Raw genomic sequence first — 24,739 nt, forward strand, 5'->3', positions numbered from 1 at the left:
TGCACAGAGGATTTGTGTGATTTCATCAGGGCTGAGTGTTTGAGGACTGAGGGAAGTAAGGGGTCTGCAGCTGTCCTGTCCTTACTCACTACTACTAGGGTTCTCCTCTCCCTTTTGTTGCCCTGGGCTTTAGGGGAAAAGTCCTGGGCCTCAGAAGTTCCTACCTACCCAGTACTGGGCACCAACAAGCTGCAAGGGACTGACGTGTCAGAGGGAATCCCTTTAAGAAAATTTAACCCAGAAATAGTGCAGCTACACAATAAAAAATTTGGAGTCCATTGTCAAATCTTCAATAGAAGTCATCCCTTAAGAAAATATTCAGAAATGTTGTCTTAGGTTGGGGCTACTGAAGCAGAGCCTGAGACAAATGTTTCATTGAAGGTGTGCTCTCAGAGAAAGAAAGCGGGAGGCAGGACCAGACAGAGCTAAGTAAGGATGTGATCTCAGCTGGGTCCCATCTCCATCCTGGTCTCACGGCAGGGATCAGGAGGAGGCTCTGGATGAGAAATTGCACTATAGAATTGGCCCCACCTTAAGGAAAGGGGGCTGGCTTGCCTTGGCCTTGTCCATCCTGGTCTCCAGTATCAGTTTTTGGCTGTGGGCTGTGCCCCAGGGTGGGGCATAACTTCCTGCGAGGGGCTGCTTGCTTCTGATAGGCCCAAGGCTATTTTTCAGAGAACGGGGCAGTCGTGAGCCACTGATTGCCACCAACAGTCACCACAGGAAAGGGGACTTGGGTGGGCGCCTATAGCATCCACTACAGATGTGTGCAAAGATTTATCAGTAAGGTTGTTCACTGCAGCATTTTAAAAATTAACAGGTGAAGGGGTAGAACCTAGGTGTCCAGCATGAGATAATTGGGCCAATAATGTCTGGAATGACAACACACAATGGAATTCTATTGAAGGTGGAATTCCATTGAAATAAATGGTATTAAAAGTTATTTTAGCCAGATGAAGATGTGTTTAAGATACAAAGTTAAATAAAAACTGAGAATGTAAAATCCTACATGTTATAAAATATCAATTTTATAAAAAATTAATCTCTAGAGAGACATATACCAATGTGTTAATAACTGTGATGTCCCTGGACAGTAGGTGTGAAGGATAAATTTTATGTGTCAACTTAGCTAGGCCATGGTGCCCAGCTGTTTGGCGAAACATTGGTCTAGATGTTGCTATGAAGGTATTTTCTGTATGTGATTGACATCTACCATTAGTTGACCTTAAGTAGAGGAAATGATACTTGATAATGTGGGTGAGCCTCATCCAATCAGTTGAGGGCCTTAAAAGCAATCCTAAGGCTTCCTGGAGAAGAAGGAATTCCATCTCAAGATGGCAGCATTCACTGCTGCCTGAGTTTCCCATGTGCTGGCCTGTCATATGAATTTCGGACTTGCCAGCTCCCACAATCGCGTGAGCCAACTTCCTTAAAATAAATCTCTTAATATATCTATCCACATATCGTATTGGTTCTAATCCTGTTGGTTCTGTTTCCCTAGAGAACTCTGACCAATCCAGTAGGAATATAGGTAATTTTTATTTCCATCTCTTTGTAAAACTCTTTTCTAACTTTTTTTCTACAATGAATATGTATTTTTATGTAATAAAGGCAAAACAAGTGAAGCCAAGGCAGGAGGATTGCCTGAGGCCAGGCACTGAAGACCAACCTGGCCAACATAGTGAGCCCTCCATCTCTATTAAAACAAAATTTAAGTGGCCGCTGTTAAATCTTTTGAAAGGCTGGTGATATACATTTACAATTGGGTTATTTCTCAAATTCTGAGTTGTATATACCCTTCGGGAAGCATAGCCATCCACATAAAACAAAGGGCATTGTTAACATGGTGTGATGAAAACCATCAGCACAAGAACAGACCCCATTTATTGAGTCCCTATTATATGTCATCTCCTCTGCTGAGCACTTCAGAAACGTCAGCTCATGTCACCTTCTTGAAAATCCTGCAAGGTTCATTGTAAACTCTCATTTTACAGATAAGAGAAACAGGGCTTTGAGAGAAGAGGTTGCAAGACAAATCTAAGGACCCATCGTTTGCAAAAACTTACTAAGGCTCAGAAGCAAAGTGTTAGCCCTTGGAAAAAAGCAAAGCAAGTTGCAAAAACCATATGTCTCTCTCTGTAGCGGTGTCTGGGTCTATCGAGAGTGTAAAAGCGTTTTTTAGCATACACATATATATTTACATTTATGTGCAGAGAAGAGGATATGGAATAACTCCCTGAGCAGAAGGGTAGGGGGAGGGTGTTTATGAATGATAATTTTATATTTTAGCCATCAAAGACACCCTAGTGATTCTTTCTACCACATGGCACCTGATAGGCTGAAGTTGCTCACTGCAGTGACAAGCCAAGAAAACTAAGAGGACATTAGGAATTTGGTTAAATGACTAATTTCCAGGGCATCCCTCAGACTCCTGCTGTCTTAGCTTTCTGGGTCTCTGGCTTTATCCTGGTGAGACAAGTGGCAGTGGTAGTGGTGATAATGTCAGGATGCTGCTCATCTGCTCCGTGGTCCCTCCAGGCCTCAGTTTCCCCACATATAAATGAAGACTGGGAGTTAAACTGTGCAGTGACTCTCATGCCTACTACCCTGGGAACATTCAAAGAAGTGTGGGAACACCTTTGATGGCTCCAGTGGTTTGAGGCCACTGGCACTTGAAGGGCTGGGGCTGGAAATGTGCATGCCTGTTCTGCACAGGACAGCCCTTCACCTCATAAATGAGCACGTGCCACATCCCAAATGCCACTAGTGCCCTGTAGAGAAACACTGGACAGTCATCCATTTTGTGGCCTGAGTTGCTGAGTGGGATGCCCTGTAAGGTCACCTAGAGCATGATGTCCATAGCATGTGCCATACACATTGTGTGTGTGTCTGAGTTTTCCTCTATTGCTCAGGTTGGAGTGCAGATCTCGGCTCACTGCAACCTGCGCCTCCCAGGTTCAAGTGATTTTCCTGCCTCATTCTCCTGAGTAGCTGGGATTACAGATGTGTGCCACCACACCCAGCTCAATTTTTGTATTTTTAGTAGAGATGGGGTTTCACCATGTTGGCCAGGCTGGTCTGGAACTCCTGACCTCAAGTGATCTGCTTGTCTCAGCCTCCCAAAGTGCTGGGATTATAGGTGTGAGCTGCCACACCCACCGGGGAGGTGGGCATTTGAGCTAAAGATTTACGGCAATGAGGTGGGAAGTCCCAAGCACTGTGGATTAGCTCTCACTTAACCAGAAAACTCAACCGGATGCTAAGTCAGGTCACTGGGCAACAAGATGCTAACTTTCCCTCTCTTTCCACTCCACTTGAATCTACTGAGTTCCTGCTAATGCCAGGCTCCATGCTGGGAACTCTGGGTCCACTCAGTCTGCACAGCACCCATAGGTAATAGATGCTATGAGTACCTCCATCTCACAGATGATAAAACTGAGGAAGCTGAGGCAGGCTCGCTGGCTTCCAGTGTTACAGAGCTGGCAAACAACAGGGTGAGATCAAAGCCAGGTTTCCCTGTCTCCAAAGCCTGTGCTTCTTCCAATAATAATAATACTATTATGAATAGATGCTTATATTAATATAATATTAGCCCAGTGCAGTGACTCATACCTGTAATCCCAACACTTTAGGAGGCAAAGACAGGAGGATCCCCTGAGCCCAGGAATTTGAGATCAGCCTGAGCAACATAGCAAGACCCTATCTCTACGAATAATTTTTTTTTTTTAAATTAGCTATGGGTGGTGGTGCATGCCTGTAGTCCCAGCTACTCAGGAGGCTGATATGGAAGAATTGCTTGAGCCCAGGCAGTTGAGGCTGCAATGAGCCATGATCATGCCACTGCACTCCAGCCTGGTTGACAGAGTGGGACCTTGTCTTTAAGAAAATCATAATATTTTTGTGATTGTTATTGCTACCATGTACTGATTGTATGGTATGTGATGGGAAGTAGGCTGAGTTGTTCACACATGTGTCTCATTGAACTCTCCCATTCACTCTGGTCATTTGGGGCTCCCCATTTTCACAGATGAGGAAACTCAAGGCTCAGAGGACTGAAACTGCTTGATGTGAGTCACCCAGCTTGTAAGAGTCAGACTTACATCTTTGATATTTATCAAGTGCCAGGCATTGTGTAAATGCTTGATATATCTTATCCGGTGGAACCTTCCTAAACCTTAGCAGGAAGATCTCATTCTCTCCATTATAAAGAAGAGAAAACAGGTGCAGAGGGGAAGTGACTTGCCCAAGGCCATACAGCTGACAAGTGGCAGTGTCTGGATTTCAACCTGGGAATGTCTGAACTCCAAGTCTGTACTCTCCTGGGCTGTCCCTTTTTAAAAAGCCACCCCTGGCTTTAGCATTTCACAACAGTGGGACATTGATTTTCACTCTCCCACCCTTCATGTCCACTCTGCTTTTCACCACAAATCATTCAGAAAGTCAGGGCTGTCACTCTGAGGTCGCTTGACCCTAGGTCTCTAGAACCAACTTCAAATTGTTAACCTCCCTCTTCCCCACCAGAATCCTATTTGAGGGACCATCATGAAATCCTCCCAGGTCGTAAGCTAGAGCTTGGAGGGTTGCTAAAGACAGTATTTTGGGGGTTGGAGCCAACAGAGGCCCCTTTAGGGCTGGGGCAGTCCTGGGTACCCTTGTAGGGATCCCAAGCCCACCAACTCTTATCCTCTAATGTGGGTCCTTTCTTGAGTCCTGTTCCACTACCCTGGTGGGGTCTGAGGCCCCCAAAGCAGTGTGTTGGGAAGACACAGTCGTGTCTGAAGAAGTGAGTGGTGTTTGCACATGTGTGTGCATGTGTGTGTGTGTCTGTGCATTAATGGGGGCAGGAGAGACTGTGTGAGGGCACTTGTGGGTCTGGCTGCACTGAGATTGAGCAGTGGGATGTGACACTGAATGTGTGTCTGTTGCTGTGCACACAGTGCTCATCTGTGTATGAAAGGGTGTGAGTGATGATGTGTGCATCCCATGTGTATGTGTGACTATGCTCATGCCAGTGTGAGTGCAGATCCACCTGTCTGGGCATGTGGATGCTGACCTCTGAGAATGCAAATGTGACCCTGTAGACCATGCTCATCTGCACATCGTGGGTCTATGGGGGAACATAGGAGTCTCTGGCCCTGTGCATTTGACTGTGCGCTCCTGTAGATAACTTGTGTGGTTGTGCATCAAATCAACCTCTAGGAGGGCGAGTCTTACCATAAGGTGTTTGTGCACGTGGAGACAACAACCCCAGGGGCTCTCTCTGGGTTGCCTGGCAACCAGCTGGCTGAGAAGAGGGCTCCTCTTCTCCTAGTAGAGGATGAGGCTGGGCTTCAGCCAGTCCCTCATGAGCCCGGTTCAATGCCACCAGGGGTTTGACATTTCCCAATCATCCCAACGGCTGGCACCTAGGTTCAGATGAAAATACTTATTTCCCAGTGCAAGGGGAAATGCACCTTAAGAAGAGAGAGTAACTGGATGGGTAGATTCCTCTGATGGAGTGCAGCCCAGATAGAGTCTTTTCCCAGGATGCCAAGAGCACTGGGGACCCTTGCACCTGGTGCCCACAGCCAGGGACACTGCTGGTGTCTGTCCCAGTTGTTTGCATCACAGTGGATCTCATATACAAGTCATCTCTATATGGGAGTATGCATGTCTGACTGTGGGCATGTGAAAGCTGAAGCAAGCCCAGGGTGGTCTTTGGGGTCCTTCGCCCTCAGGAGTCACCCTTGTATCCTCTAAGAGCATGACCCCAAATAATCAAAGGCACTGGAGCATCACTCAGGGCCTGTGGGTGGCACACATGCATCTTCCTCTAGGCTTCCTTGGCCAAGCGCAATGCCCTCTCCCCTGTCCCTAAGCTGGGCACCCATCTTTTGGGCTCAGTCCGCTGATGGGTCATATTAACATGCATCTCCAGATGAGCTTCAGGGGACCCACCCTGACCCAGAGCCCCAGGAGAGGCCTTCCATCCTGGCACCACACCAGAGAGCCATGGCATTTCCCTGGACTGACAGGCTCAGGGTGAGCCATCCTGGCTGAGGAGCAGAAGACTTAGTGATTAGGAAACATGAATTCTCATCCTGACTCTGTTTCTCCTCTCTGGAACTCAGCATCTTCAGCTGTAAAACGGGGAACTCTCCTTCACATGGCACCTCTGCCCTTCCTTGTCTTTGACCATGGGCAAGTTTCCTCTCATTTCAGAGCCTCAGTGTTCTCATCTCTAAAATGGGTGCATAAATATTGGGTGAATCATTCAGAGATGGACATGGATAAACTTTGTGAGCTACAGGTACTAGAGAGGGGGCAGTCAAAGGTCTGTCTCCTTACCTGCTGTCCTTCGACTGAAAAGAGGGGGAGAGCCATGTGGAATCCCTAGGCTGGCATTTCTCCATGTGATTTCTTCCAGCCTGCCTAGATATTAGGAGGCCAGAATAGGAAGAGGAAGGAAGTCTTTGTAGATCCAGCTCTGCAGAGACTGGCCTCCCTTTGACATTTAAACACCTGCTAATGAGTCCCTGACTCTCCCAGCTTAGAGAGGAGGGCTAAACTGAATGCTCTGAATACCAAATAAGGTGAAATTTTTAGAGGACTTAAAGGGCCCGAGATGGATTAGAAACTACTACTGCGCACCTCTTTGGGCAAGATGTGTTCTGGGGGTGCGGTGAGGGGATAACAGTTTGGGAAGTCAGTTCCAGGAGCAGTTAATCTCCTGGGTGGAAGGCATTCCTGAAGTCTGGCCTATTTTACTTTGTGAGGAAACTGCGTGAAGTCACAGAGGGCTTCCTGATGTCCAGCAGAAGGTCTGGAGAGCTTTCCAAGTCAAGAAGGGATTGGTTTAGCTTGACACCTGGGACCTGGGGAGCTCTCTGGAGGCCATCTCCCTCTGCAGGTGGCTCTCCACTGTCTTGGTGATCTGGACACAGAATACACATGGTTGCCAAGACATTTACTCTCCCCACTTCCCTCATTTCCTCCATCTGTAATATGGGTCACCTGGCCCTCCCCTTCAGTGGGTGAGAGACTCTTTCATCTCTTATGTCTGAAAATGAAAGGGAAGTGGCAAGGGAATCCCTTGGCTTCCCTGACACTCTCCTGTGGTATAAAGAATTCTGGATTTCCATAGCAGTGAAAAGATGCTTTCTTGTTTGCAAAAGGCTCTGGTGTCCCGAGGTAAGGGCCTTGGCTCTAAGTCAGACAGACCTGGGTCAGCTGCTTATTGAGCTGTGTGCCATTGGGCAGGTGTCTTCACTTTGCTGAGCCTCAGTTTTTCTCATCTGTATATGAGGATTGTAGTATCCACCCTGCACAGTTGGGGTGAAAGTCTATGCGATGGCATTTACAACAGTGTCTGAGACGTAAGTACTCAAACCATGCCATTTCTTATTCCTTTCTCCATCACTTGCCCATAATATGTGGAGGGTGGCTAGAACCCATGCACTGTTTGCTGTCAGTGGTCCATTAACATGCCTGCTGTTGGCATTTGCCATTCCATTATAGGCTGATAGTGACCATGACTCTGCCTTAGGGCCTGTGAGGGACAGGCTGGGCCTGCCAGGGAGTTAATCTCCCCAGGAGCCACCCTCAGCCAATGGTGGATGAGAGTTGGAGAAAAATAAATACAGCAGCTTTCTGTTCCTCAGGTGAAACATGTCTGAAGTTTGTTCAATACCATCCCCCAGAGCTCTCCAGTGGGGTTAAGCTTCCGTTGTCCTCACTAGAGACCTGCTTTGTCAGGGACCCTGTATTAGCTTTCTTCTCCATCTTACCTTTCTAGTCCCCTATGGGTGCATCTTGGCAACACTTTCCAGGTAGCCAAGGTTCACATCCCTGTTTTGGGAGAACCCAACTTAAAACATCTTGGATCTTTGAGCACTTTCAATCACAAGGAAAATCCACAGATTTCAGGGCCATTGCTTTTCACAGCTCATAGTCTCTGTGAATGGTACTCCCTGGAGTCATGAATGACAACAGCAGTAGCCCTGGATGGCATCTTCCTAATAATCAACCTTTCTAAATAATTGCCAATGATGGCAATAATAACAACAGCTGTTTACTCTATGTCATTAGTGCTAAGTATGTTGTGTACATTATATCTCAGTTAATCCTCACAACAACCTATGAGGTGAAAAATATTATTATCCTGTTTTATAGGCAGAGATTCAATTACTTTTCCAGGTCACACAGCTGGTAGGGAGCAGAGCTGGGATTTGACCCCAATCTTGTTTGACATCACATCCTAGTTTCCCATCTCTTTACTATCCTGAAGAAGGTATGCCCAATTTTAACAAGTTGCGCTCCAGAGACCCCCATGCCAGCTACCTGAATTTTCCAGAAATCCTCTCAGGCCCCACAGTGGGAGTCCAAGGATTGCAAAAGCCCATGCCCCACATTCTGACAATGTCAGCTCTGCATTGCCAGGCTAGCTGGGATGGTACATGACCTCAGCAGCTTGGGCTTTTTACTAGCAAGAAGCAAGCAGAGCAACTGTTCATCAACTCCCTTTGCTGGGGGCAGACGAAGAACAGCCCGGAACCAGCTGCAAGTGTCTCTGAAGTCCTATCATCTCTTTGTTCTGGAGCTTCACAAAAATGAGATAAATGTCACCTGGCATCAGCTTAGAGGCAGCTGTGGAAGAGTTCTCCTTGGTTTGAAAGAAGCCGCCACCCCCTGGGTAATTAGGCCAAGCTCCACTGCATTAAAGATGTGGTGAGGAGGAAAGGCAGTGAGCTGGAAGCTGTTAATGGCTACCTAGCTACCTATAATCAGAGAGAGATTGAATTACACAAAGAGCCTAACTGTCCAAAGAGAATTCAAGCCAGCTATTTTTAGACATTACCAAAGGCTCCTGTGGGCTGTTGGAAATTCAAATCGCTTGAATTGGGTGCTTCTCAGAGTGAACTGGGGAGTTTCCATTAGGAAGAAGCTACTCTGTAACAGGCACTGTGCTAGGTGCTTTCTAGTCTTTTCCTCACTTGGTGGCCACAGAAATTGTGAAAGATTGGGATTGTCTTCATTTTATAGATGAAGCACCTGACACCTAGAAAGAATGAGTGGCTTGACCAAAGTCAATACAGCCATCAAATGAGATAATTGGGATAGAAACACTATGCCTGATTCCAAAACCTGCATTGCTCCCAATATTTTCCTGTCCAATGACCTAGATTTTGCTTAGGGGAGAAGAGCAAACCAATTATCTCCCATCATGATGCAGAAGAAGAAATATTTTCTCTTATTCCCTTGGCCCTACAGAGAAGAGTTCATGGGGTCCCATATGAATTATGAAATTCTGGGCTCCCAGACCTACAGCAAAGGGAAGTAGAAGAAGCCTCCAGGCCTAGCAAAGAAGGAGTTAGACGTGGTCCATTCCAGCAAATGTGACTGTTCCCTAATCATCTGAGGGTTCCTCTCAGCAGAAGTAGTTGGAATGGAGGATCAGTGAAAATAAAGCAAAGCAGTGCACAAAATTCTCCTTCTAACTCTGGGAGACAAAAAATTGCCAGAATTAAGAACAGTACACAAAATCCACCATGTAAATTGTGAACCATAAATAAGGTACCTATTTTTTCAGTGATAGTGTAAGCTTCATAATGTCTCCACTAAACTAGGAAGGAAAAAACAAAAGGAAAAAAGTGCAGATCCCTGGGAGAGGCTGGTTTGCCATCATTGGGGTTTTAGGCAGTGCTAAAGGGTGGTCAGCACCATGGACAGCCATCCTTGGGACTCAGGAGCCTCGTTCTGATGAACTTTGCAACCCAAATCTTGCAAGACTCTTTCAGGCAAATGAAATTTCTTGCAACATCCCATAAAGCCATAATGTTCTCAAATCACCAGCAGGTCTCTACCCCTGGGAGGAGAGCTACACTTGCCGACACATTTAGCAAACTGCTGTGAAAAATGTAATCTGACCAAGAAAGAAGTCCATTTCTCGGTTCTTTTGTAACAAGGGCAAAGAGTCCACGTGCCCGAGAGTCAGTGTCAAGGCAGAATAGCAGGGTGCCTGCAGACATTTGCTCTGCTAACCTTTTAATGCTCTCACTATTATGGGAGCATTCCATCACCTCACCTCAGAAACACCTAGGCTGGCATCCTGTGCGAGGCAGATGCCCCACCAGAATGGTGTTTGGGAGATAATAAGCTTCCTTTAGATCTCTGCAGTCATTAAGAGTTCTGTGCCACTGCTTAGGAAAACACAATTAGGACACAGTGTTAATACCAACTAATGACTCTACAAATGAAATCTGGTTTCTGCCATAGCTGTTTGCTGGAGCACTCACTCATTTCTCTTGCCTGATGTAATACATGCCAGAGTTGTGTGCCAGTGACTTGGAAGGCATCCCTTTCTGACTTATTTGTGTACAAAGCAAATCCTAGGCATAATCCTAGGAAATCGAAGATGCCACTGAGTCAGAGCAAAGACATTGCAGATTTCACATTGCCTAGAGTCTGAAAACAAGGTGAAAGGAGGGATCAGGGGTCAGGGAAGGGAGGAGATGAGCTGGAGCCAAGGAGTTCCCCGAAAAGAGAGAAGATGGTGTTCTGAACCAAATTCCAGGGTCAGGGTGTCTGCAACACTGTGGCAAGTGGGTACCCTAACTGGGATTCATGGACCTGGGTTCCAGCCTATGCTCAGTCCCTAAGAGGCACAGTAGCCTTAGAAAACCCATGCCTGCCAGTCATTTCCTGCAATAGGCACCAGGCTTTTGTGCTCTCTTTTATTTGCCTAATTCCTCTCCCACTGCTTGGTGATTTGTCTTGAGTCTGGGTATCCTCCTCTTCTCCGCCAGGAAACAACCTTTCAAGCCTCTCATCAAATGTCCCCTCCTTTATCGAGCTGCCCCCTCCTTTATGGAGCCTCCCCCAGTGCTGTTCAATTTAGCCATTCCTATTCTCTGAGCCACAGTTTCTCCAATGTAAAATGCAGACATCAGTGAGAAAGGTGCTTCCAACATAGCATTCAACACATGACCTTTGCTGACTCTGGACTTTTGATCATGAATTAGAACCCATGGCTGTCCCCTTCACCTGGAATCCTCTTAGAATGCGATTCAGCTCAAAAATTGCTCCCTTGGCTCTTGAAGACAGAGCCCCTGCAGCACCCTGGGTCTCTGGTTCAACCAATCCTACTTGTATTGGGTCTGCACAAAATTATCCTTCTAACTCATGGTTGAACCAATTTTATTAGTATCAGGTCTGTTGCCCCATGAGATGGAAAGCTCCTTGAGGTCAGGCATTGTGCTTTACTGACCACTGAGCTTCTCCATATCTCATCCACAGAAGAGCTCATCAAGTGTTTTGGTTCAATGAATGGTTCCTGCACTCTCTTTGTATACCATGTTGCCAACTGGATTTGAAACATTGTCAACCATCTCTCTCCTTGTCCAAGCTGCCTTCCTTCTAAGTCTCAGTCTTGGTAGCCTCGGGATTAATAAGGCTTAGATTTTCTTTTAGGGTCTCCAGCTGAATGTGCTCAAGCTTCAAACCTTATATGGTGATGATTCAGAACAACAGTGATGAACTTTAGAGAATCCAGGACTCCACTCTCAGTAGAAATAAGTGTGTTTCTTCCTCTTGGACATAATAACAAAAATGCTATTCTCAGATGGTACAAAGCACCACCCAAATAATTGTGCCACACAGAAGGGGCAAGTGAGGGGTGCAGAAGCATTCCTGCCAGCAGCCCCCCAGCTGACCCATGGTCAGTGAAAGTGTTATTATGTAATACAAGGTGATCACAGCAGTATGTGTGTGTGTGTGTATCTGAATGTGTGTGTGTGTGTGTGAGAGAGAGAGAGAGAAAGAGAGAGAGAGAGAGAGAGAAAGAGAGAGAGAGAAAGAAACGGGGGTGGAGAGAGGGAGGAAGAGAGAGGGAGGAAGGTGAGGGAGAGAAAGAGGAAGAGAGAGGTGGGGAGAAGGAGAGAGGGGAGAGAGAAAGAGAGAAAGAGATATTGAGAGTGTGTCCAGGTTATTCAGCCAACCTGAACATTAACCAAAAGGAGGTCTGGCTAGTGTCTGGCTAATGACATACACAATCCAGTTCTTGTTATCTATCTCAGCTTCATCCACTAGGATGTGTTACTGGCAGCAGCTTTCCCTCTAAATATCCCTGACTTTAAGGTCATCTCTTCAGATGGTCCAAATGTTGCTATCAAAATAACATAAATATTGACATAAAGGCGATCAGCTGTAAAGGTGATAAATCTGCCACTAAGTTAAAAACTCGTAATATTAGCAGCCAAACCAGAAAGCCACTCTATGAACATTCTCTGGCCTGGATTTCATGTGCTACCTCGGTCCTCTGCCCTCTGCCCTCCTAGGCCTTCATACCTGAACTGAGATGACTATGGGGAGGTGGAAGTTGTAGTTCATTTGGAAAAAACAGCCAGTTTGCAAATTGACCGCATACTCGACCCTATTGCACAGCAAAGCTTGAATGGAGTTTCAAAAATAAGGGATTTGAGGCTGAGCATGGTGGCTTATGCCTGTAATTCCAGCACTTTGGGAGCCTGAGATGGGTGGATCATAAAGTCAGGAGTTCGAGACCAGCCTGGCCAACATAGTGAAACCCTGTCTCTACTAAAAATACAAAAAAAAAAAAAAAAAAAAAAAAAAAAGAAAGAAAAGAAAAAAAAATTAGCCAGGCGTGGTGGTGGGAAACTGTAATCCCAGCTACTTGGGAGGCTGAGGCAGGAGAATTGCTTGAACCTGGGATGCAGGGGCTGCAGTGAGCCAAGATCACACCACTGCACTCCAGCCTGGGCGACAGTGTGAGACTCCGTCTCAAAAACAAACAAACAAACAAAATATATATGTACATATATATTTGGGATTTGAAACACTGAACACATTTTCAAGCAAACAAACAATGAGTTTCTATAAACAATGAAATTCACATGGAAGAGGCCCTTCTCTGCAAACAGATTAGCTGTTAACTTTCTGCTAAAGCCACCCGGGTGGGCAGGGCTACATTCTGGACGAGATCCACAGAGGCTCAAAATGTGGTTTGTGGACCAGCATCCTGGCATCACCTGGGAGCTCTTTAGAAATGCAGCATCTTGCTGGACCTGCTGAATTGGAATCTGCATTTTAAAAAGATCTCCCAGGGGAACTCTCAGACACATGCAAATCTCGGAAGCACTGGCCAGAGGGCTAGAGAAGCAGCTGTGGATTTCTGCTTCTGTCTTTGGACTGCGTGGGAGGGGTAACCCCCAGAAAGGTCAGCACCCCCCCATCTTTTATCAAACACATTAACTCTTCTCATAAGTCTTAAGGTCATCTGGAATTATGCTATGTGACCTTGGACTGGTTGGGGATAATTAACAACAGTAATTACCTGAAAAGGCTGTAGGGAAGGTAAATGAAATCAGGCCTGTAATTGGCTTAGGACAGTGCCTGACATACAGCAGATTATTGATAACTAGTTATTAGCTGCTATTAAACATTCCTCCCCAGTCCCCAGGAGGGGACAATGATGGGACAGTGCCCTCAGACAAGGAGCCAGCTCCTGTCCTCTTATTCACTCCCTCCTGTTGGTTTGGACATCGGAGAGATTTTCCAACAAGACTCAAACCAGAAGCTTGAACAACCCAGGATGGATTCTCTCTTTGAAAGCATCAAGAGCTCCAGAGTGGGTTTAAATTATCTGCTGCTTACAAGCTTTGTGACATTGAGACTCAGTTTCCTCATCTGTAAAATGGGAATAAGTAAATAATAGTACCTATGTCAATGGTCATTGTGAAGATTAGATGTGCTATTCTACATGAGGCATGGAGAAAAGGACAAAGTGTTTGCTATTGTCATTACCACCATCATCATCATTAGAGACAATCTGCTCTGAGAAAATCAGGATGGGAAGGCAAGGCTCAGGTTCCAACTCAGTTTCAGAGGGAGGAAGACTGGTGAGAATGAGGGATGCAGCTGGAACCAGAGGCAGCTCAGAGTGGGAGGGAGAGAGAAGCGCATGCAGGACCATTCAAAGGAGCTGGGGCAAAGGGCTCTGTGAGGGACTGGGAGAGGCGAGGCTGGGGCAGGACGGTGGTGGCCTTGGAGTGATGGGTAGCCAGGGAGGGTACAGGGCAGACATGTGGGACTCTTTACTCTGATGGGCAAGGGCTGCAGCCAAGGAAGGAGTAGCAGAGAGGGGCAGGGCAGACTCACGTACACCTGCGGGCCGACTCCTGGGCCAGCTGCAGCCGGTAGACAGACAGGCGGTTGGCGCCGCCGCACACGCTGCCTCGCTCGCCCTTGCACTCCATGTCGCACTCTGCCTCGCTCACGTTCGTCGCCTGGATCTTGTGGCCGCAGTAGCACTCGGCGCCGAACTCCAGCCCGGCATACAGGTAACCCCTGGGGGAGGCTGCTGTCAAGCAGGGTAGCTGCCACCATGGAGACCCCAAGGCAGGGAGACTCAATGTGGAGACCTGGGGGATGGGAGGGCTCTGGGGACCAGGAGATCCCAGGGGAAATGGGGAGACTGCTGATGGGAGGTTGGGGCAACTGAGAGACCCCAGAGGACAGGAGAGACCTCAGGGGACAGGAGACCCATCCATTGTGGAGACCTGGGAGATGGGGGGCATTCGGGAGACAGGGGGACCCCTAAGAAATGAGATTAGGAAGGTAGCACACAGAAAGACCCTGGAAAGAGGGCAAGGGAGACCCCGAGGTGGGCAGGGAGACTCCAGGAGATCTGTGAGACAGGCATGCTCCATGGGGCAGGAGGATCTGGGTCTGGGATAACGAGACCCCAAGAGGAGTCAGGGAGGCTACAGAGTTAGCCTTGCAGGGGGCAGTGTGGAGGCAGGAAAGCCAAGAAGGAATACAGGGAGGCCCCTAGAGGACAGAGAGACCCAAGGAGGGGACAGGAACACCCAGGGACCATCCACCTGCCTTTGTCTTCACCCTTCCACACCTACCCACATAGACACACCATGTCCATATTCACACTCACCTGTACACACCTGCACATGGTACACCTGTCAACACACACACACCCCAGATCCTGTGGTCTCCCCTACCCCACTCTCTTTCTTGCTCTTCCCTTTCTGGAAACCTGATACGTTCATCTCTCCAGAGTCTAGCTCCTTTATTCTTGGAAACATCACCCAGGAACGGTGCCTCCTTGTCCCTTGAGAGGAGCTAGGGTGAAGGGAGGAGGCACAGGGAGCTCATGAGGGAGGCAGGGACTCTCGCATCCCTCTGGGAGAGGACAAAAATGAGCTCACACATTCACCAAGGAAAATTTCCTAAAAATAAAAATCCAGGCACTGCAAGGTTTTCAAGTTTTTTTGAAAATTTTCATAGTGATGGAATCCTTTCCTAGAAAGGACTCTTAGTGGCTACCCCACTCTGTAAACAAATGAAAAGAGCATTGCTTGCTGTGGCTCCGGGAGTAGGAAGGACAAAGTCAAGATGGAGAAAAACTGAGGTTCAGGGAAACCCATAAAAGAGGCTTGATGGAGCACTTTTGCTCTTCTGCTATGGGAGGACACAGCAACAAGGCACCATCTTTGAAGCAGAGAGTGGGCACTTACCAGATACCAAATCTATTGGCACCTTGATATTGGACTTCCCAGCCTCCAGGACTGTAAGCAATACATTTCTGTTCATAGAAATTACCCAGTCTAAGATATTTTGTTCTAGCATCCCAAACAGACTATAAGATGCCCACCATCCTTCCCTTGGCCAATTCTGCTGCAGTCATGGGCTCTCTGATCTTTAAACACACTGAGTTCCGTCCCGCCTCAAGTCTTTTGTCCTTGCCATTTTTCTGCCTGGAACACTCTTACTCTGCTGTTTGCATGGTTTCTTTTTACCTTCCAGGTCTGGGCTCAGTCATCTTCCTAGAGAATCCTTCATTGACTACCACACTGAATGTTACTCCTCATGCTGGGCACTATCCCATTGCTCCGTTTTGTTTTCTTATGGTCGTCATCACTTTTGAAATGATCTTAGTGATTTTTAATGTAGTTTGTAAATTGCCTGTCTTGTTCTCTAGAATATAATATTCAGGAGGGCAGTGACCCTGTGGGTCTTGCCCACCTATCCCAGGACAATGCCTGGCATATGAGAGTTGATTAATACACATTCATGGAATGAATGTAGACCACTTCCCTGATAGACACCCTGCAGTGGCTCCCCATTACCCTCCTGGTCAAATCTGGATGCTTTAGTTGGCTTTCAAGGCCCCATTTCACTGGGCTTTGGGCACCTCTGTGGCTTCCTCTCCTGACACTCCCTTTGTACCTTCTGTGCACTCCCATGCTGCCTACCTGAGCACCCTGAGTGTTTCAGTGTATTTCAGGAGTCCTGTCCTTTGAGTATGCTGTTATTTCTGCCCTACCTAGAAAACTCCTATTCATCCTTCAAAACCGAGCTTATGGTCTCACCATGATAATGCTTCCTAAACCCTCCACATGGAGCCTTCCATCCCTTCCATCTTCTTGACTTTCCTGCACCTTGCAAAGCACATCCACCCCAGCACCCATTATACTTGATGTCTCTGTACCCTGGTTTCCTCATCTGTGGAATGTGGTTCATAACATTCCTGCCTCACGGGGGTCTTGTGAAGTTAAAGAGTTAATATTTGCAAAATGCTCAGACAGTGCCTGGCACAGAACAAGTGCTTTTTAACTATTGTAAGCTGTTGTTATTGTGTGGCCCAAGCCTATTGTTCATGCCTCTATCTCCCCAACCAGATGGGAAGCCCCGCTGAGGACAGGGCTGTGGATGGCTCATCTCTTCATCTCCAGCACCCGGAATCAGGTCCAGCACCCATGGGCAGTCAACAAATATTTGCTGAACCAAATTGAATTACATGAGTAGCTCTGACTCATCTTGGCTGTCACCTTCTCTGAGAAGTATTTCCTTTCACCCCAGGCAGCTTAGACCTTGTCTGCATGTCTAACTGTCTGCGATTATTCCATCTCAACCCTTATCTGACTATGTTATCCCTCTCTGTTTACATGTTTGTCTCCCCTTGCAGGCTCTTTAAGGCCAGGGGCTGTATGGACTTCACCTCTGTTTCCCCCGCCCCCCTGCACACAAGTTTGACAGATAAGTTAGTGACTTCATGTTATCAAGGACTTGGAATCCTTTTCAAGTTGGAGAGGGTCCTGGGCTCAGGATTTTAATAGTGGGCTCCCTAGGCAGCTGATTACAAAGAGGGCAGTGTTTCTTAATCAAGAACAGCAGGGGCCGGGTGTGGTGGCTCACACCTGTAATCCCAGCACTTTGGGAGGCCGAGGTGGGCGGATCACGAGGTCAGGAGATCGAGACCATCCTGACCAACATGGTGAAACCCCATCTCTACTAAAAATATTAAAAAAAAAAAAAAAAAAAAAATTAGCCAGGCATGGTGGCATGTGCCTGTAGTCCCAGCTACTCAGGAAGATGAGGCAGGAGAATCGCTTGAACCTGGGAGGCAGAGGTTGCAGTGAGCCGAGATTATGCCACTGCACTCCAGCCTGGGTAACAGAGCAAGACTCCGTCTCAAAAAAATAAAAAATGAAAAATAAAGAACCGCAGGAAGAGTCTCTCAGTGGTCACCCACTTGCCCATTTCCACACCAGGCATGCAGCTGAGGTTGGCAGAGCTTGTGACTGTCGGAGACAGCCAGCTGGAGCCTGGAGGTGAGCATATTAGAGCTTCTTCATGAGCCACTACAAGGTCAAGGGGCCCAAGAAACAAGGAGAGAAGCTCAGCTCAGCCCCATGGTACCCCCAGGGGTCCTGTCCCTGTTCACCAGATCTCTGGGGACTTGTCCACTCTCAAAACGTCAACTCTCTCCACCCTACTCCCAGTGCATGTCTAATAAAAACCATCGTTGTCTTCTTAGATTGGAAAACACTGTCTGAACAGGTAAGTGTTTCTCCGTTGGAGAAAAACAAGGAGTTTATATATTGAGAAACTATTAGATACCTTCACCTTACCCTTTGTGTGGACATCTTGCAAGCCTTATGCTCACAGCCCTCATCTGCATGCACGCGCACACCTAATGGTGCATTTCTAAGTTGTGTGCAATTCTTCACAACCTTGCATGCTCTCAACACAGTGTTGCACATTCAACAAATGCAATCAGACACCTACACACACAAGCACAATCCTGGGCCCTTGCACACATATTCACAAAGACTCCTGCATACACGGTCACTATTATTTAAAGATCATTGCATATTGGCATTAGGCTCACAAACACAGCTAGCTGATCCTGTACTCTGTTTGCTACAAAATTGTTCCTAGACACAGTGTGACACAGTAGCACAACCACAAACTCCCATAGACCAACTCTTGAACAGTCCACAATTGTGTGGATGTGCTCATGCACATACACACAATGCACACACACCTTTGCATCAACCTTTCCTGTGGTCACGTGCTCACCCTTCAACACACCCTCCCATAGCAGGGCAAAGAATGCCACAGGCAGGAATCTTAGAAGGAAGGGCCTGAAATGGACAAGTCTTGGATGCTGGGGCCCTACCGTTCAGCACAGTTGTCCTGGCAACGGAAGATGGTCATCTTTTTGTAGTCAAAAAAGGACACTCCTCGAAGGGCCCGACTCTGGGTGTCATCCAGGTAGCAGCCGATGTACTTGGCTTTGGGGAAAGGAAAAAGTCAGAGGTGGCTGGGGACAAAGCTGCAAGGGTTACAGGGGGAAGCCTCACCAGTGTGTCTCTGGTTATGTGACCTTGTTGACCTTTTAATGTCAAGTCCTTCCTTTGGGCAGAAATGAGAGAGTGAAAGTCATTTGTCTTGGCAGAACCTGGTCTAATCAGGGCAGTGGAAACCAGCAGAGAGGAGGGAAGCCTTCTGTGGGCTGCAGCCAAGCCGTTGAGGTCACCCAGTGACAGCTGGGCATCCAGGAACCTAAGCCAAGGCCACTCCCTAAGCACCAAACACAGCTTCCTATTTCTTGCATTAAGACAGCTCTAAGAGGCTTAACATTTGATAACATGTTACTGTGTCTACAAGCTGCCTTAAGACATTTAGTTTTCCTTGGAAAGTGCCCTGGACTTAGCTATCTCAAGGTCTAGGTCCTCATTTCACTTTGTTTACTTCCTAGCATAAGCCTAGTAAGTTTAAGTCAGTTAACCTTTCAGAGACCTAGCTTTATTTGAATCAGGAACAAAAATAACAATCCAACGAGGTTAAAATAGAATGATTTATGTAAAAGTTTCTACCATAGTGTCTTGCATATGATAGGCATCAAACTAAGGTGAGTAGAATAAGAAACTGGCCATTCACAGTGCTGTGGAAAGTACTTTACAGTTTGTCTCTACTGTGGGTCAAAGTGAATGTTTCCATTCAAAGGAAAATTTTAAATAAAGTGAAATAGCCATCCAATTATATATCATAACTTAGTTTTCTTCAAGTAGTAAACATTTTCCCTGTACTTTATGGTAAATAGTAACCCCCATACATGAAAATAGCACTTCACAGTTTATAACGTCTTTTCCCATATGTTTTTAAAATTATTATTATTATTATTTGGACATTCACTTTGGTAAGTGCTTTACATACATTGTCTCCTTGCATCCTTACAGTGATCCTATGAGAATATTATTACCATTTTATACAGAAGAGAAAAGGGCCCGGAGAAGTCACTTGCTCAGAGTAACACAGCTCATACATGTGGATTCGGAATTGAAGCAAAGCAATCTGGCTTCAGAGCCTGTGTTCTGAACTGCTTGCTTTTTGAGTGGGGGGATCTTTGTAATGCCCCCATGTGAAGTGGAGAACATTGACATTGTCATGCTCTTATCTTAGATGATTTAACAGTGACCCAGAAAAGTGAAGTGGCCTCCCTATGACCCACAGCTAATTGTGCATAGAATAAAGGTTTAAATCCAGGTCTGCGAGACCCCCAAATCAGTAACTGGAGGTTAGACCGAAGATCCAGCCAGCACTTGGAATTAAATGTCCCTTATATGGAATGATTGAAGAAAATACTAAATGCCACTGAATCGCTTCCTTGGCTAGACCACTGTCTAGTTTAAACTGTGAACTTCTTTCCCCGCTTCCTTGTGGTGGAGAGCAGGATCTAGCAGAGAATGCAGGCTCATTACTGAGCAATCACTCCCCTGGACACAGCTCTGCTAAGTGCACTATTTTTTCAGCCCCGCTGGAGATGTGTCTTGACCTGATCACCTTGAATTTCCTTCATAAGACAGAGGTGATTTGCTCGACTAAGAAGAGTCCATCTTTAAAAGAAACATCGCCTCCCTGGAGTAGGCACAACAGACAGTGACAGCCCTGGGAAAGCCCAGGTCTTGTCTCTGTGCTTGTTCAACAGCGCGTGCCCCTCCCACCACAGATGGAGTCACAGCCCTTGACTTGGAGCACGAATGCTGTTCATACCCGAGCTGGGAGAGAGCACTCTGTGGCCATGTGGTCAAGGGCTGCACACTAACTTCAATTCAGCCATTCCCTAGAGGACTGAGTGTCTAAAGATGCACTGTAGGATAGGCGGGAGGGAAAAATAGAGGGTGCTGGAGGGAGAACGAGAAGGAAGAAAAGGAAGGAAGGAGGGATGATGGAGTAGGGAGGGAAGAGAAGGAAGGGAAGAGAGGAGGTAAAGTTTGGTTTATTTTGGTGGCCTGAGGTCTTTGTCATCAGATCAGCAGATTGTGTGTGTGTGTGTGTGTGTGTGTGTGTGTGGTGTGTGTGTGTATGACAGAGAGAGACAAAGACAGAAACAGAGGAGACAAAACTCATGTATTGAACACCTACTACGTGCTATCTCATTTACTGTGGGCCATGTCTCATGTTTTAAAAATTCAATCTTCACAAACTTCTTATGAACCCATTTTAGAGATGAGGGAACTGATCATAGTGACTCTTCTGTTTACCTTAGAAGCACGTCTTAGTTTGGGCATATGGTGTGTGTTCTGACTGGTAACTACTCATGTTACATCTGCTTTTCCTCTTTTCAAAATGCAATGGGAACCTATGTCATCTGCCCACGTACCTACAGCTTGTAGCATTTGACTTCAAATTAAAGCCCAGGTCTGTCCTCCAACCATCTTACACTTGAGGAAGTTTCATTTCTCTTTGGCCACCCCAACACCTGAAGAGGAGGAATGCTCATGCTGCAGAAATGCTGGGCTTGAAGTTGGATGTCATAGGACTTTGGGTGACTTCACCTTAAGGTGAGGATAGGCACATTTGGCTACCTATGGAACAGTGGTCATGTTAGATAAGATTTTTGTAAGCAAATTAATGGGAGTAAAGATGTATGTGGGTATGTCCATTGCATGTCCACCATGGAGTGAAGGGGTGGACTGTAGTGGACTGTTTGTGCCTTCAAAGCATCTGCTCTAGATAGGTTTTTCCATCAGCAGACCTTACTTTCCCTGACCACAGGAGACGTGATGACCTTGGCAGGGTCAAACATATTGCCCATCCCAGCAGCCAGTGATTGCTTCAAGGAAGGACACATGACCCATTTGTTGCATTCTGATAGAGTAAAGCTGGGAGAAAGAAATCTGCCTCTCCCAGGTGCTATAACCCCAGAGCTACCACCAGCCCAATCCCTGGCACCAAGGCCAGTCTGTGTAGGAGAACAAACAAGCCAAGGCATAGAAGAGCAGAGATGAGAGTGACAGGAAGAAGGCCACCAATTATTCATTTAAAAAATCCAGTCCAGCAGAGCCACTGCTGTAGTTTGATGACATGACACAATGCATTTTCATCTTTAGCTTAAGCTGGTTCAAGGTGGATTTTTGTCCCTTGGCACCAGGATGTGGGGGAACAGTAACTACTACACTGATACTCAAGCTTAGCAACTTGCCCGAGTCCACCCCACAGTGAGGGTCTCAGACCAAATCCATGCCCAGGTCTATCTATTCAAAGTTGCCCCTTCCTATATGCCACACTGAGTCCACGATTGGGAGGAGGTGTCTCCCCAGAGAGACCTGCCCAGGAGGAGGATGGAGCTGGGAAGTGGGGTGGTTTCTTGGGAGAAGATCTGGGGTTTTTACCATAGGTCCATCTTCCCAAAAGCCTGGGCTTTTAGTTATTTATTTTTAAGCTTTATTTTAAGTGCAGGGTACATGTGCAGGTTTGTTATATAGGTAAACTCGTGTCACGAGGTTTGTTGTACAAATTACTTTGTTACCCAGGTATTAAGCGTAGTACCCAATAGTTATATTTTCTCCTCTTCTCCCTCCTCCCGCCCTGCACCTTCAAGTAGTCTCCAGTGTCTGTTGTTCCCCTCTTTGTGTCCATGTGTTCTCATCATTTAGCTCCCACTTAAAAGTGGAAACATGCGGTATTTGGTTTTCTGTTCCTGCATTAGTTTGCTAAGAATAATGGCCTTCAGATCCATCCATGTTCCTGCAAGAAACATGATCTTATTCTTTTTTATAAGCCTGGGCTTTTAAATGGTGTTCTATCCCCTTCCTCACCCTCGCACCAGACCAGGCATCAGGCTGAGATGTCCCACACAACAGGTGCTCAAAGACTTGTTGAATGAATGAATCACCCTCTGTTTCCTTATCTGTCAACAGGAGGGAGAGGAAGATACATAGTCCTTTATTAATGCTTTTGGAAAACGCAGGCATGTTATGCATCATGGCCTGATTAATGGGCTGAGCTCCATGGATCAGGATATCAATATTGAGCCAGTGTCCCTTCTGTCCTGGGAAAGATCTGGTGACCCCTTTCCCACAGACCTTTGGTGCAGGCTGCGACCAATACAACCATGGTTCCTGTCCTCAGAGTTGTATCACCCTGCTGAGCTCATTAGCATGGTTACTGCCAGCCCGCTAAAGTCCTCTTCAGCCATTCCTCAGGGCTCCACCTTCAAATCCTGCTGTGGTAGCAGAATCTCTCAGAGACAGGAGGTCAGATATGTAAAACAGTGACAAAATCACAGGCCACTTGAGGGTGGATTAATGGCCGAGTTCACACAATCTATCAGCTCATCTCCACAGCGGTCTGAAGACTGCTGAAATGGCAAAGTCACCCCAGTTGGGCTATTTATCTCCAGTACAGAAACCAGCATCTGAAAAGAACTCTCCTGGTGGTAGTTTTTTTTCCCCTTTACTTTTTTCTTTTGCTTCAATTAATCTTTTCATGAAATTTTGCTCTCTTCGATGAAGGTGATTTGTTAAAAGGGTAGCTAAACATGAACTAATTTGTATGCCTCTGATTTATAATTTGTGAACAGATTCACAAACAGGAGGCCTCACGCTGTACTGGAGTCAACCAGATCTGGGTTCAAATCTCACACATGATGCTGCAATAGCCTCAAATATTACTCAAGCTCTTGGAGGTGCAGTTCTCCACCTGAAAAGTGGGAGCAAAAATTCAACTAGGGTTGTTACACTGAATTGTGTGCCCTGTGGCCCCCCACCCCCCAAATGACATGTTGAAGTCTTGACTCCCAGTTCCTTAGAATGTGGCCTTATTTGGAAATAGGGTCATTGCAGATGGAATTTTGTTATGAGGCTAAAGAGTAGGTTGGGTCCCAATCCAATATGATTGGTGTCCTTATAACGAGATGGCTATATGAAGACACAGAGGCGGATGAAGGCTATATGAAGACACAGACACAAAGGAGATGGTCATGTGAAAACGAAGCAGAGACTGGAGTAATGTGGCTGCAAGCCAGGGGTTGCTGAGGATGGCCGAGAACACTGGAAACCAGGAGAAAGGCATGGAACAGAGTCTCCCTTTGAGCCTTTGAGAGCGCATGGCCCTACCAACACCCTGACTTCAGATTTCTGGCCTCCAGAACTGTGAGAGAATAGATATCTGTTATTCAAGCCGCCCAGTGTGTGATACTTTGTTATAGCAGCCTGAGAAAGCTAATAAAAAGATATTGTTAAGAGTGGCCTAAGTAACATTAATTTGATGCATTGAGCTATCACAGGGTCTGACACAGAAGGAAGACACAAGAAACAATTTTTCTCCTTCTGGGAATTCTCTGAAACCCTGGAAGGTGGTCCCTCCAGAAGAACACCCAGTGCTGCCCGGGTTTCTTTGTACCGGTGATGGAATTTCCTGCTCATATCTAGGCTTTCCCAGGGCAGAAGGGATGCACCACTCACTTTGGTCAAGGCCTAAGGATCCTACATACTAAGCTTACCCATCTCCTCTCCCAGAAAGCCAGCTATGATACCCCATGACTGAATGGGGTCCCTCCTTTTGAGTCCCCCAAAACTCTTCTAAATTTTGTTGGTATTGTCTATTATTTTTTTCAAATTAGAAATAATTTTGGATTATTGTAGAAGAATTTGTAATGAAATGAAAAGGTGCTACAATGGGGAAAAGCACAGCTTTTTCCTCTGAGGAATATTCACAACCTGTGCTTGAATCATTCCTGTATCTCCACCTCCCAGCAAAGATCTGGGCACGTAGTAGGTGTTTGATAAATATGGAATGAATGAATGAATAAATGAATGAATGGAGTTCCCAGCAAAGATCTGGGCACGTAGTAGGTGTTTGATAAATATGGAATGAATGAATGAATAAATGAATGAATGGAGTTAGAGATCATATATTTTAAGAAAGAGGTAGTATAAGTCCAGTGGTTAAGAATAAGGGCTTTGGACTCTGATCAAATTGGGCTGGAGTCAGCTCTGCCTCTTGGCAGCTGTATGATATTGGGCAAATAATTGAACCTCTCTGAGTCTCTGTTTCTTCATCCATGAAATGGCACTCAATATTTTTACCTGATATGAAGTTGAAAAGAGAATATGGACAAACAGTCCCTGACACAGAGCACTTTAGTAACCTGCAG

At 46.4% G+C, this 24,739-nt stretch overlaps 1 protein-coding gene across 2 annotated transcripts in view; it reads right to left on the reverse strand.

The window, feature by feature from the left end:
* LOC105497663 (WSC domain containing 2) overlaps positions 1–24,739 on the reverse strand; it is a 59,545-nt gene that overhangs the window by 30,045 nt on the left and 4,761 nt on the right. Inside the window, exons 2-3 of one of the 2 annotated variants that reach the window (XM_071071181.1) lie at positions 18,476–18,590; positions 14,159–14,343 (exon numbers count right to left, since the gene is read on the reverse strand). The exons of the other annotated variant lie outside the window; for it this stretch is intronic. Of the exons in view, the coding sequence (XP_070927282.1) occupies positions 14,159–14,343; positions 18,476–18,590 (300 nt within the window). The remainder of the gene's footprint in view (positions 1–14,158; positions 14,344–18,475; positions 18,591–24,739) is intronic. 2 annotated transcript variants of the gene reach the window in all.

Source organism: Macaca nemestrina, chromosome 10 (assembly GCF_043159975.1).
Source record: "Macaca nemestrina isolate mMacNem1 chromosome 10, mMacNem.hap1, whole genome shotgun sequence".
Lineage (NCBI taxonomy): Eukaryota > Metazoa > Chordata > Mammalia > Primates > Cercopithecidae > Macaca > Macaca nemestrina.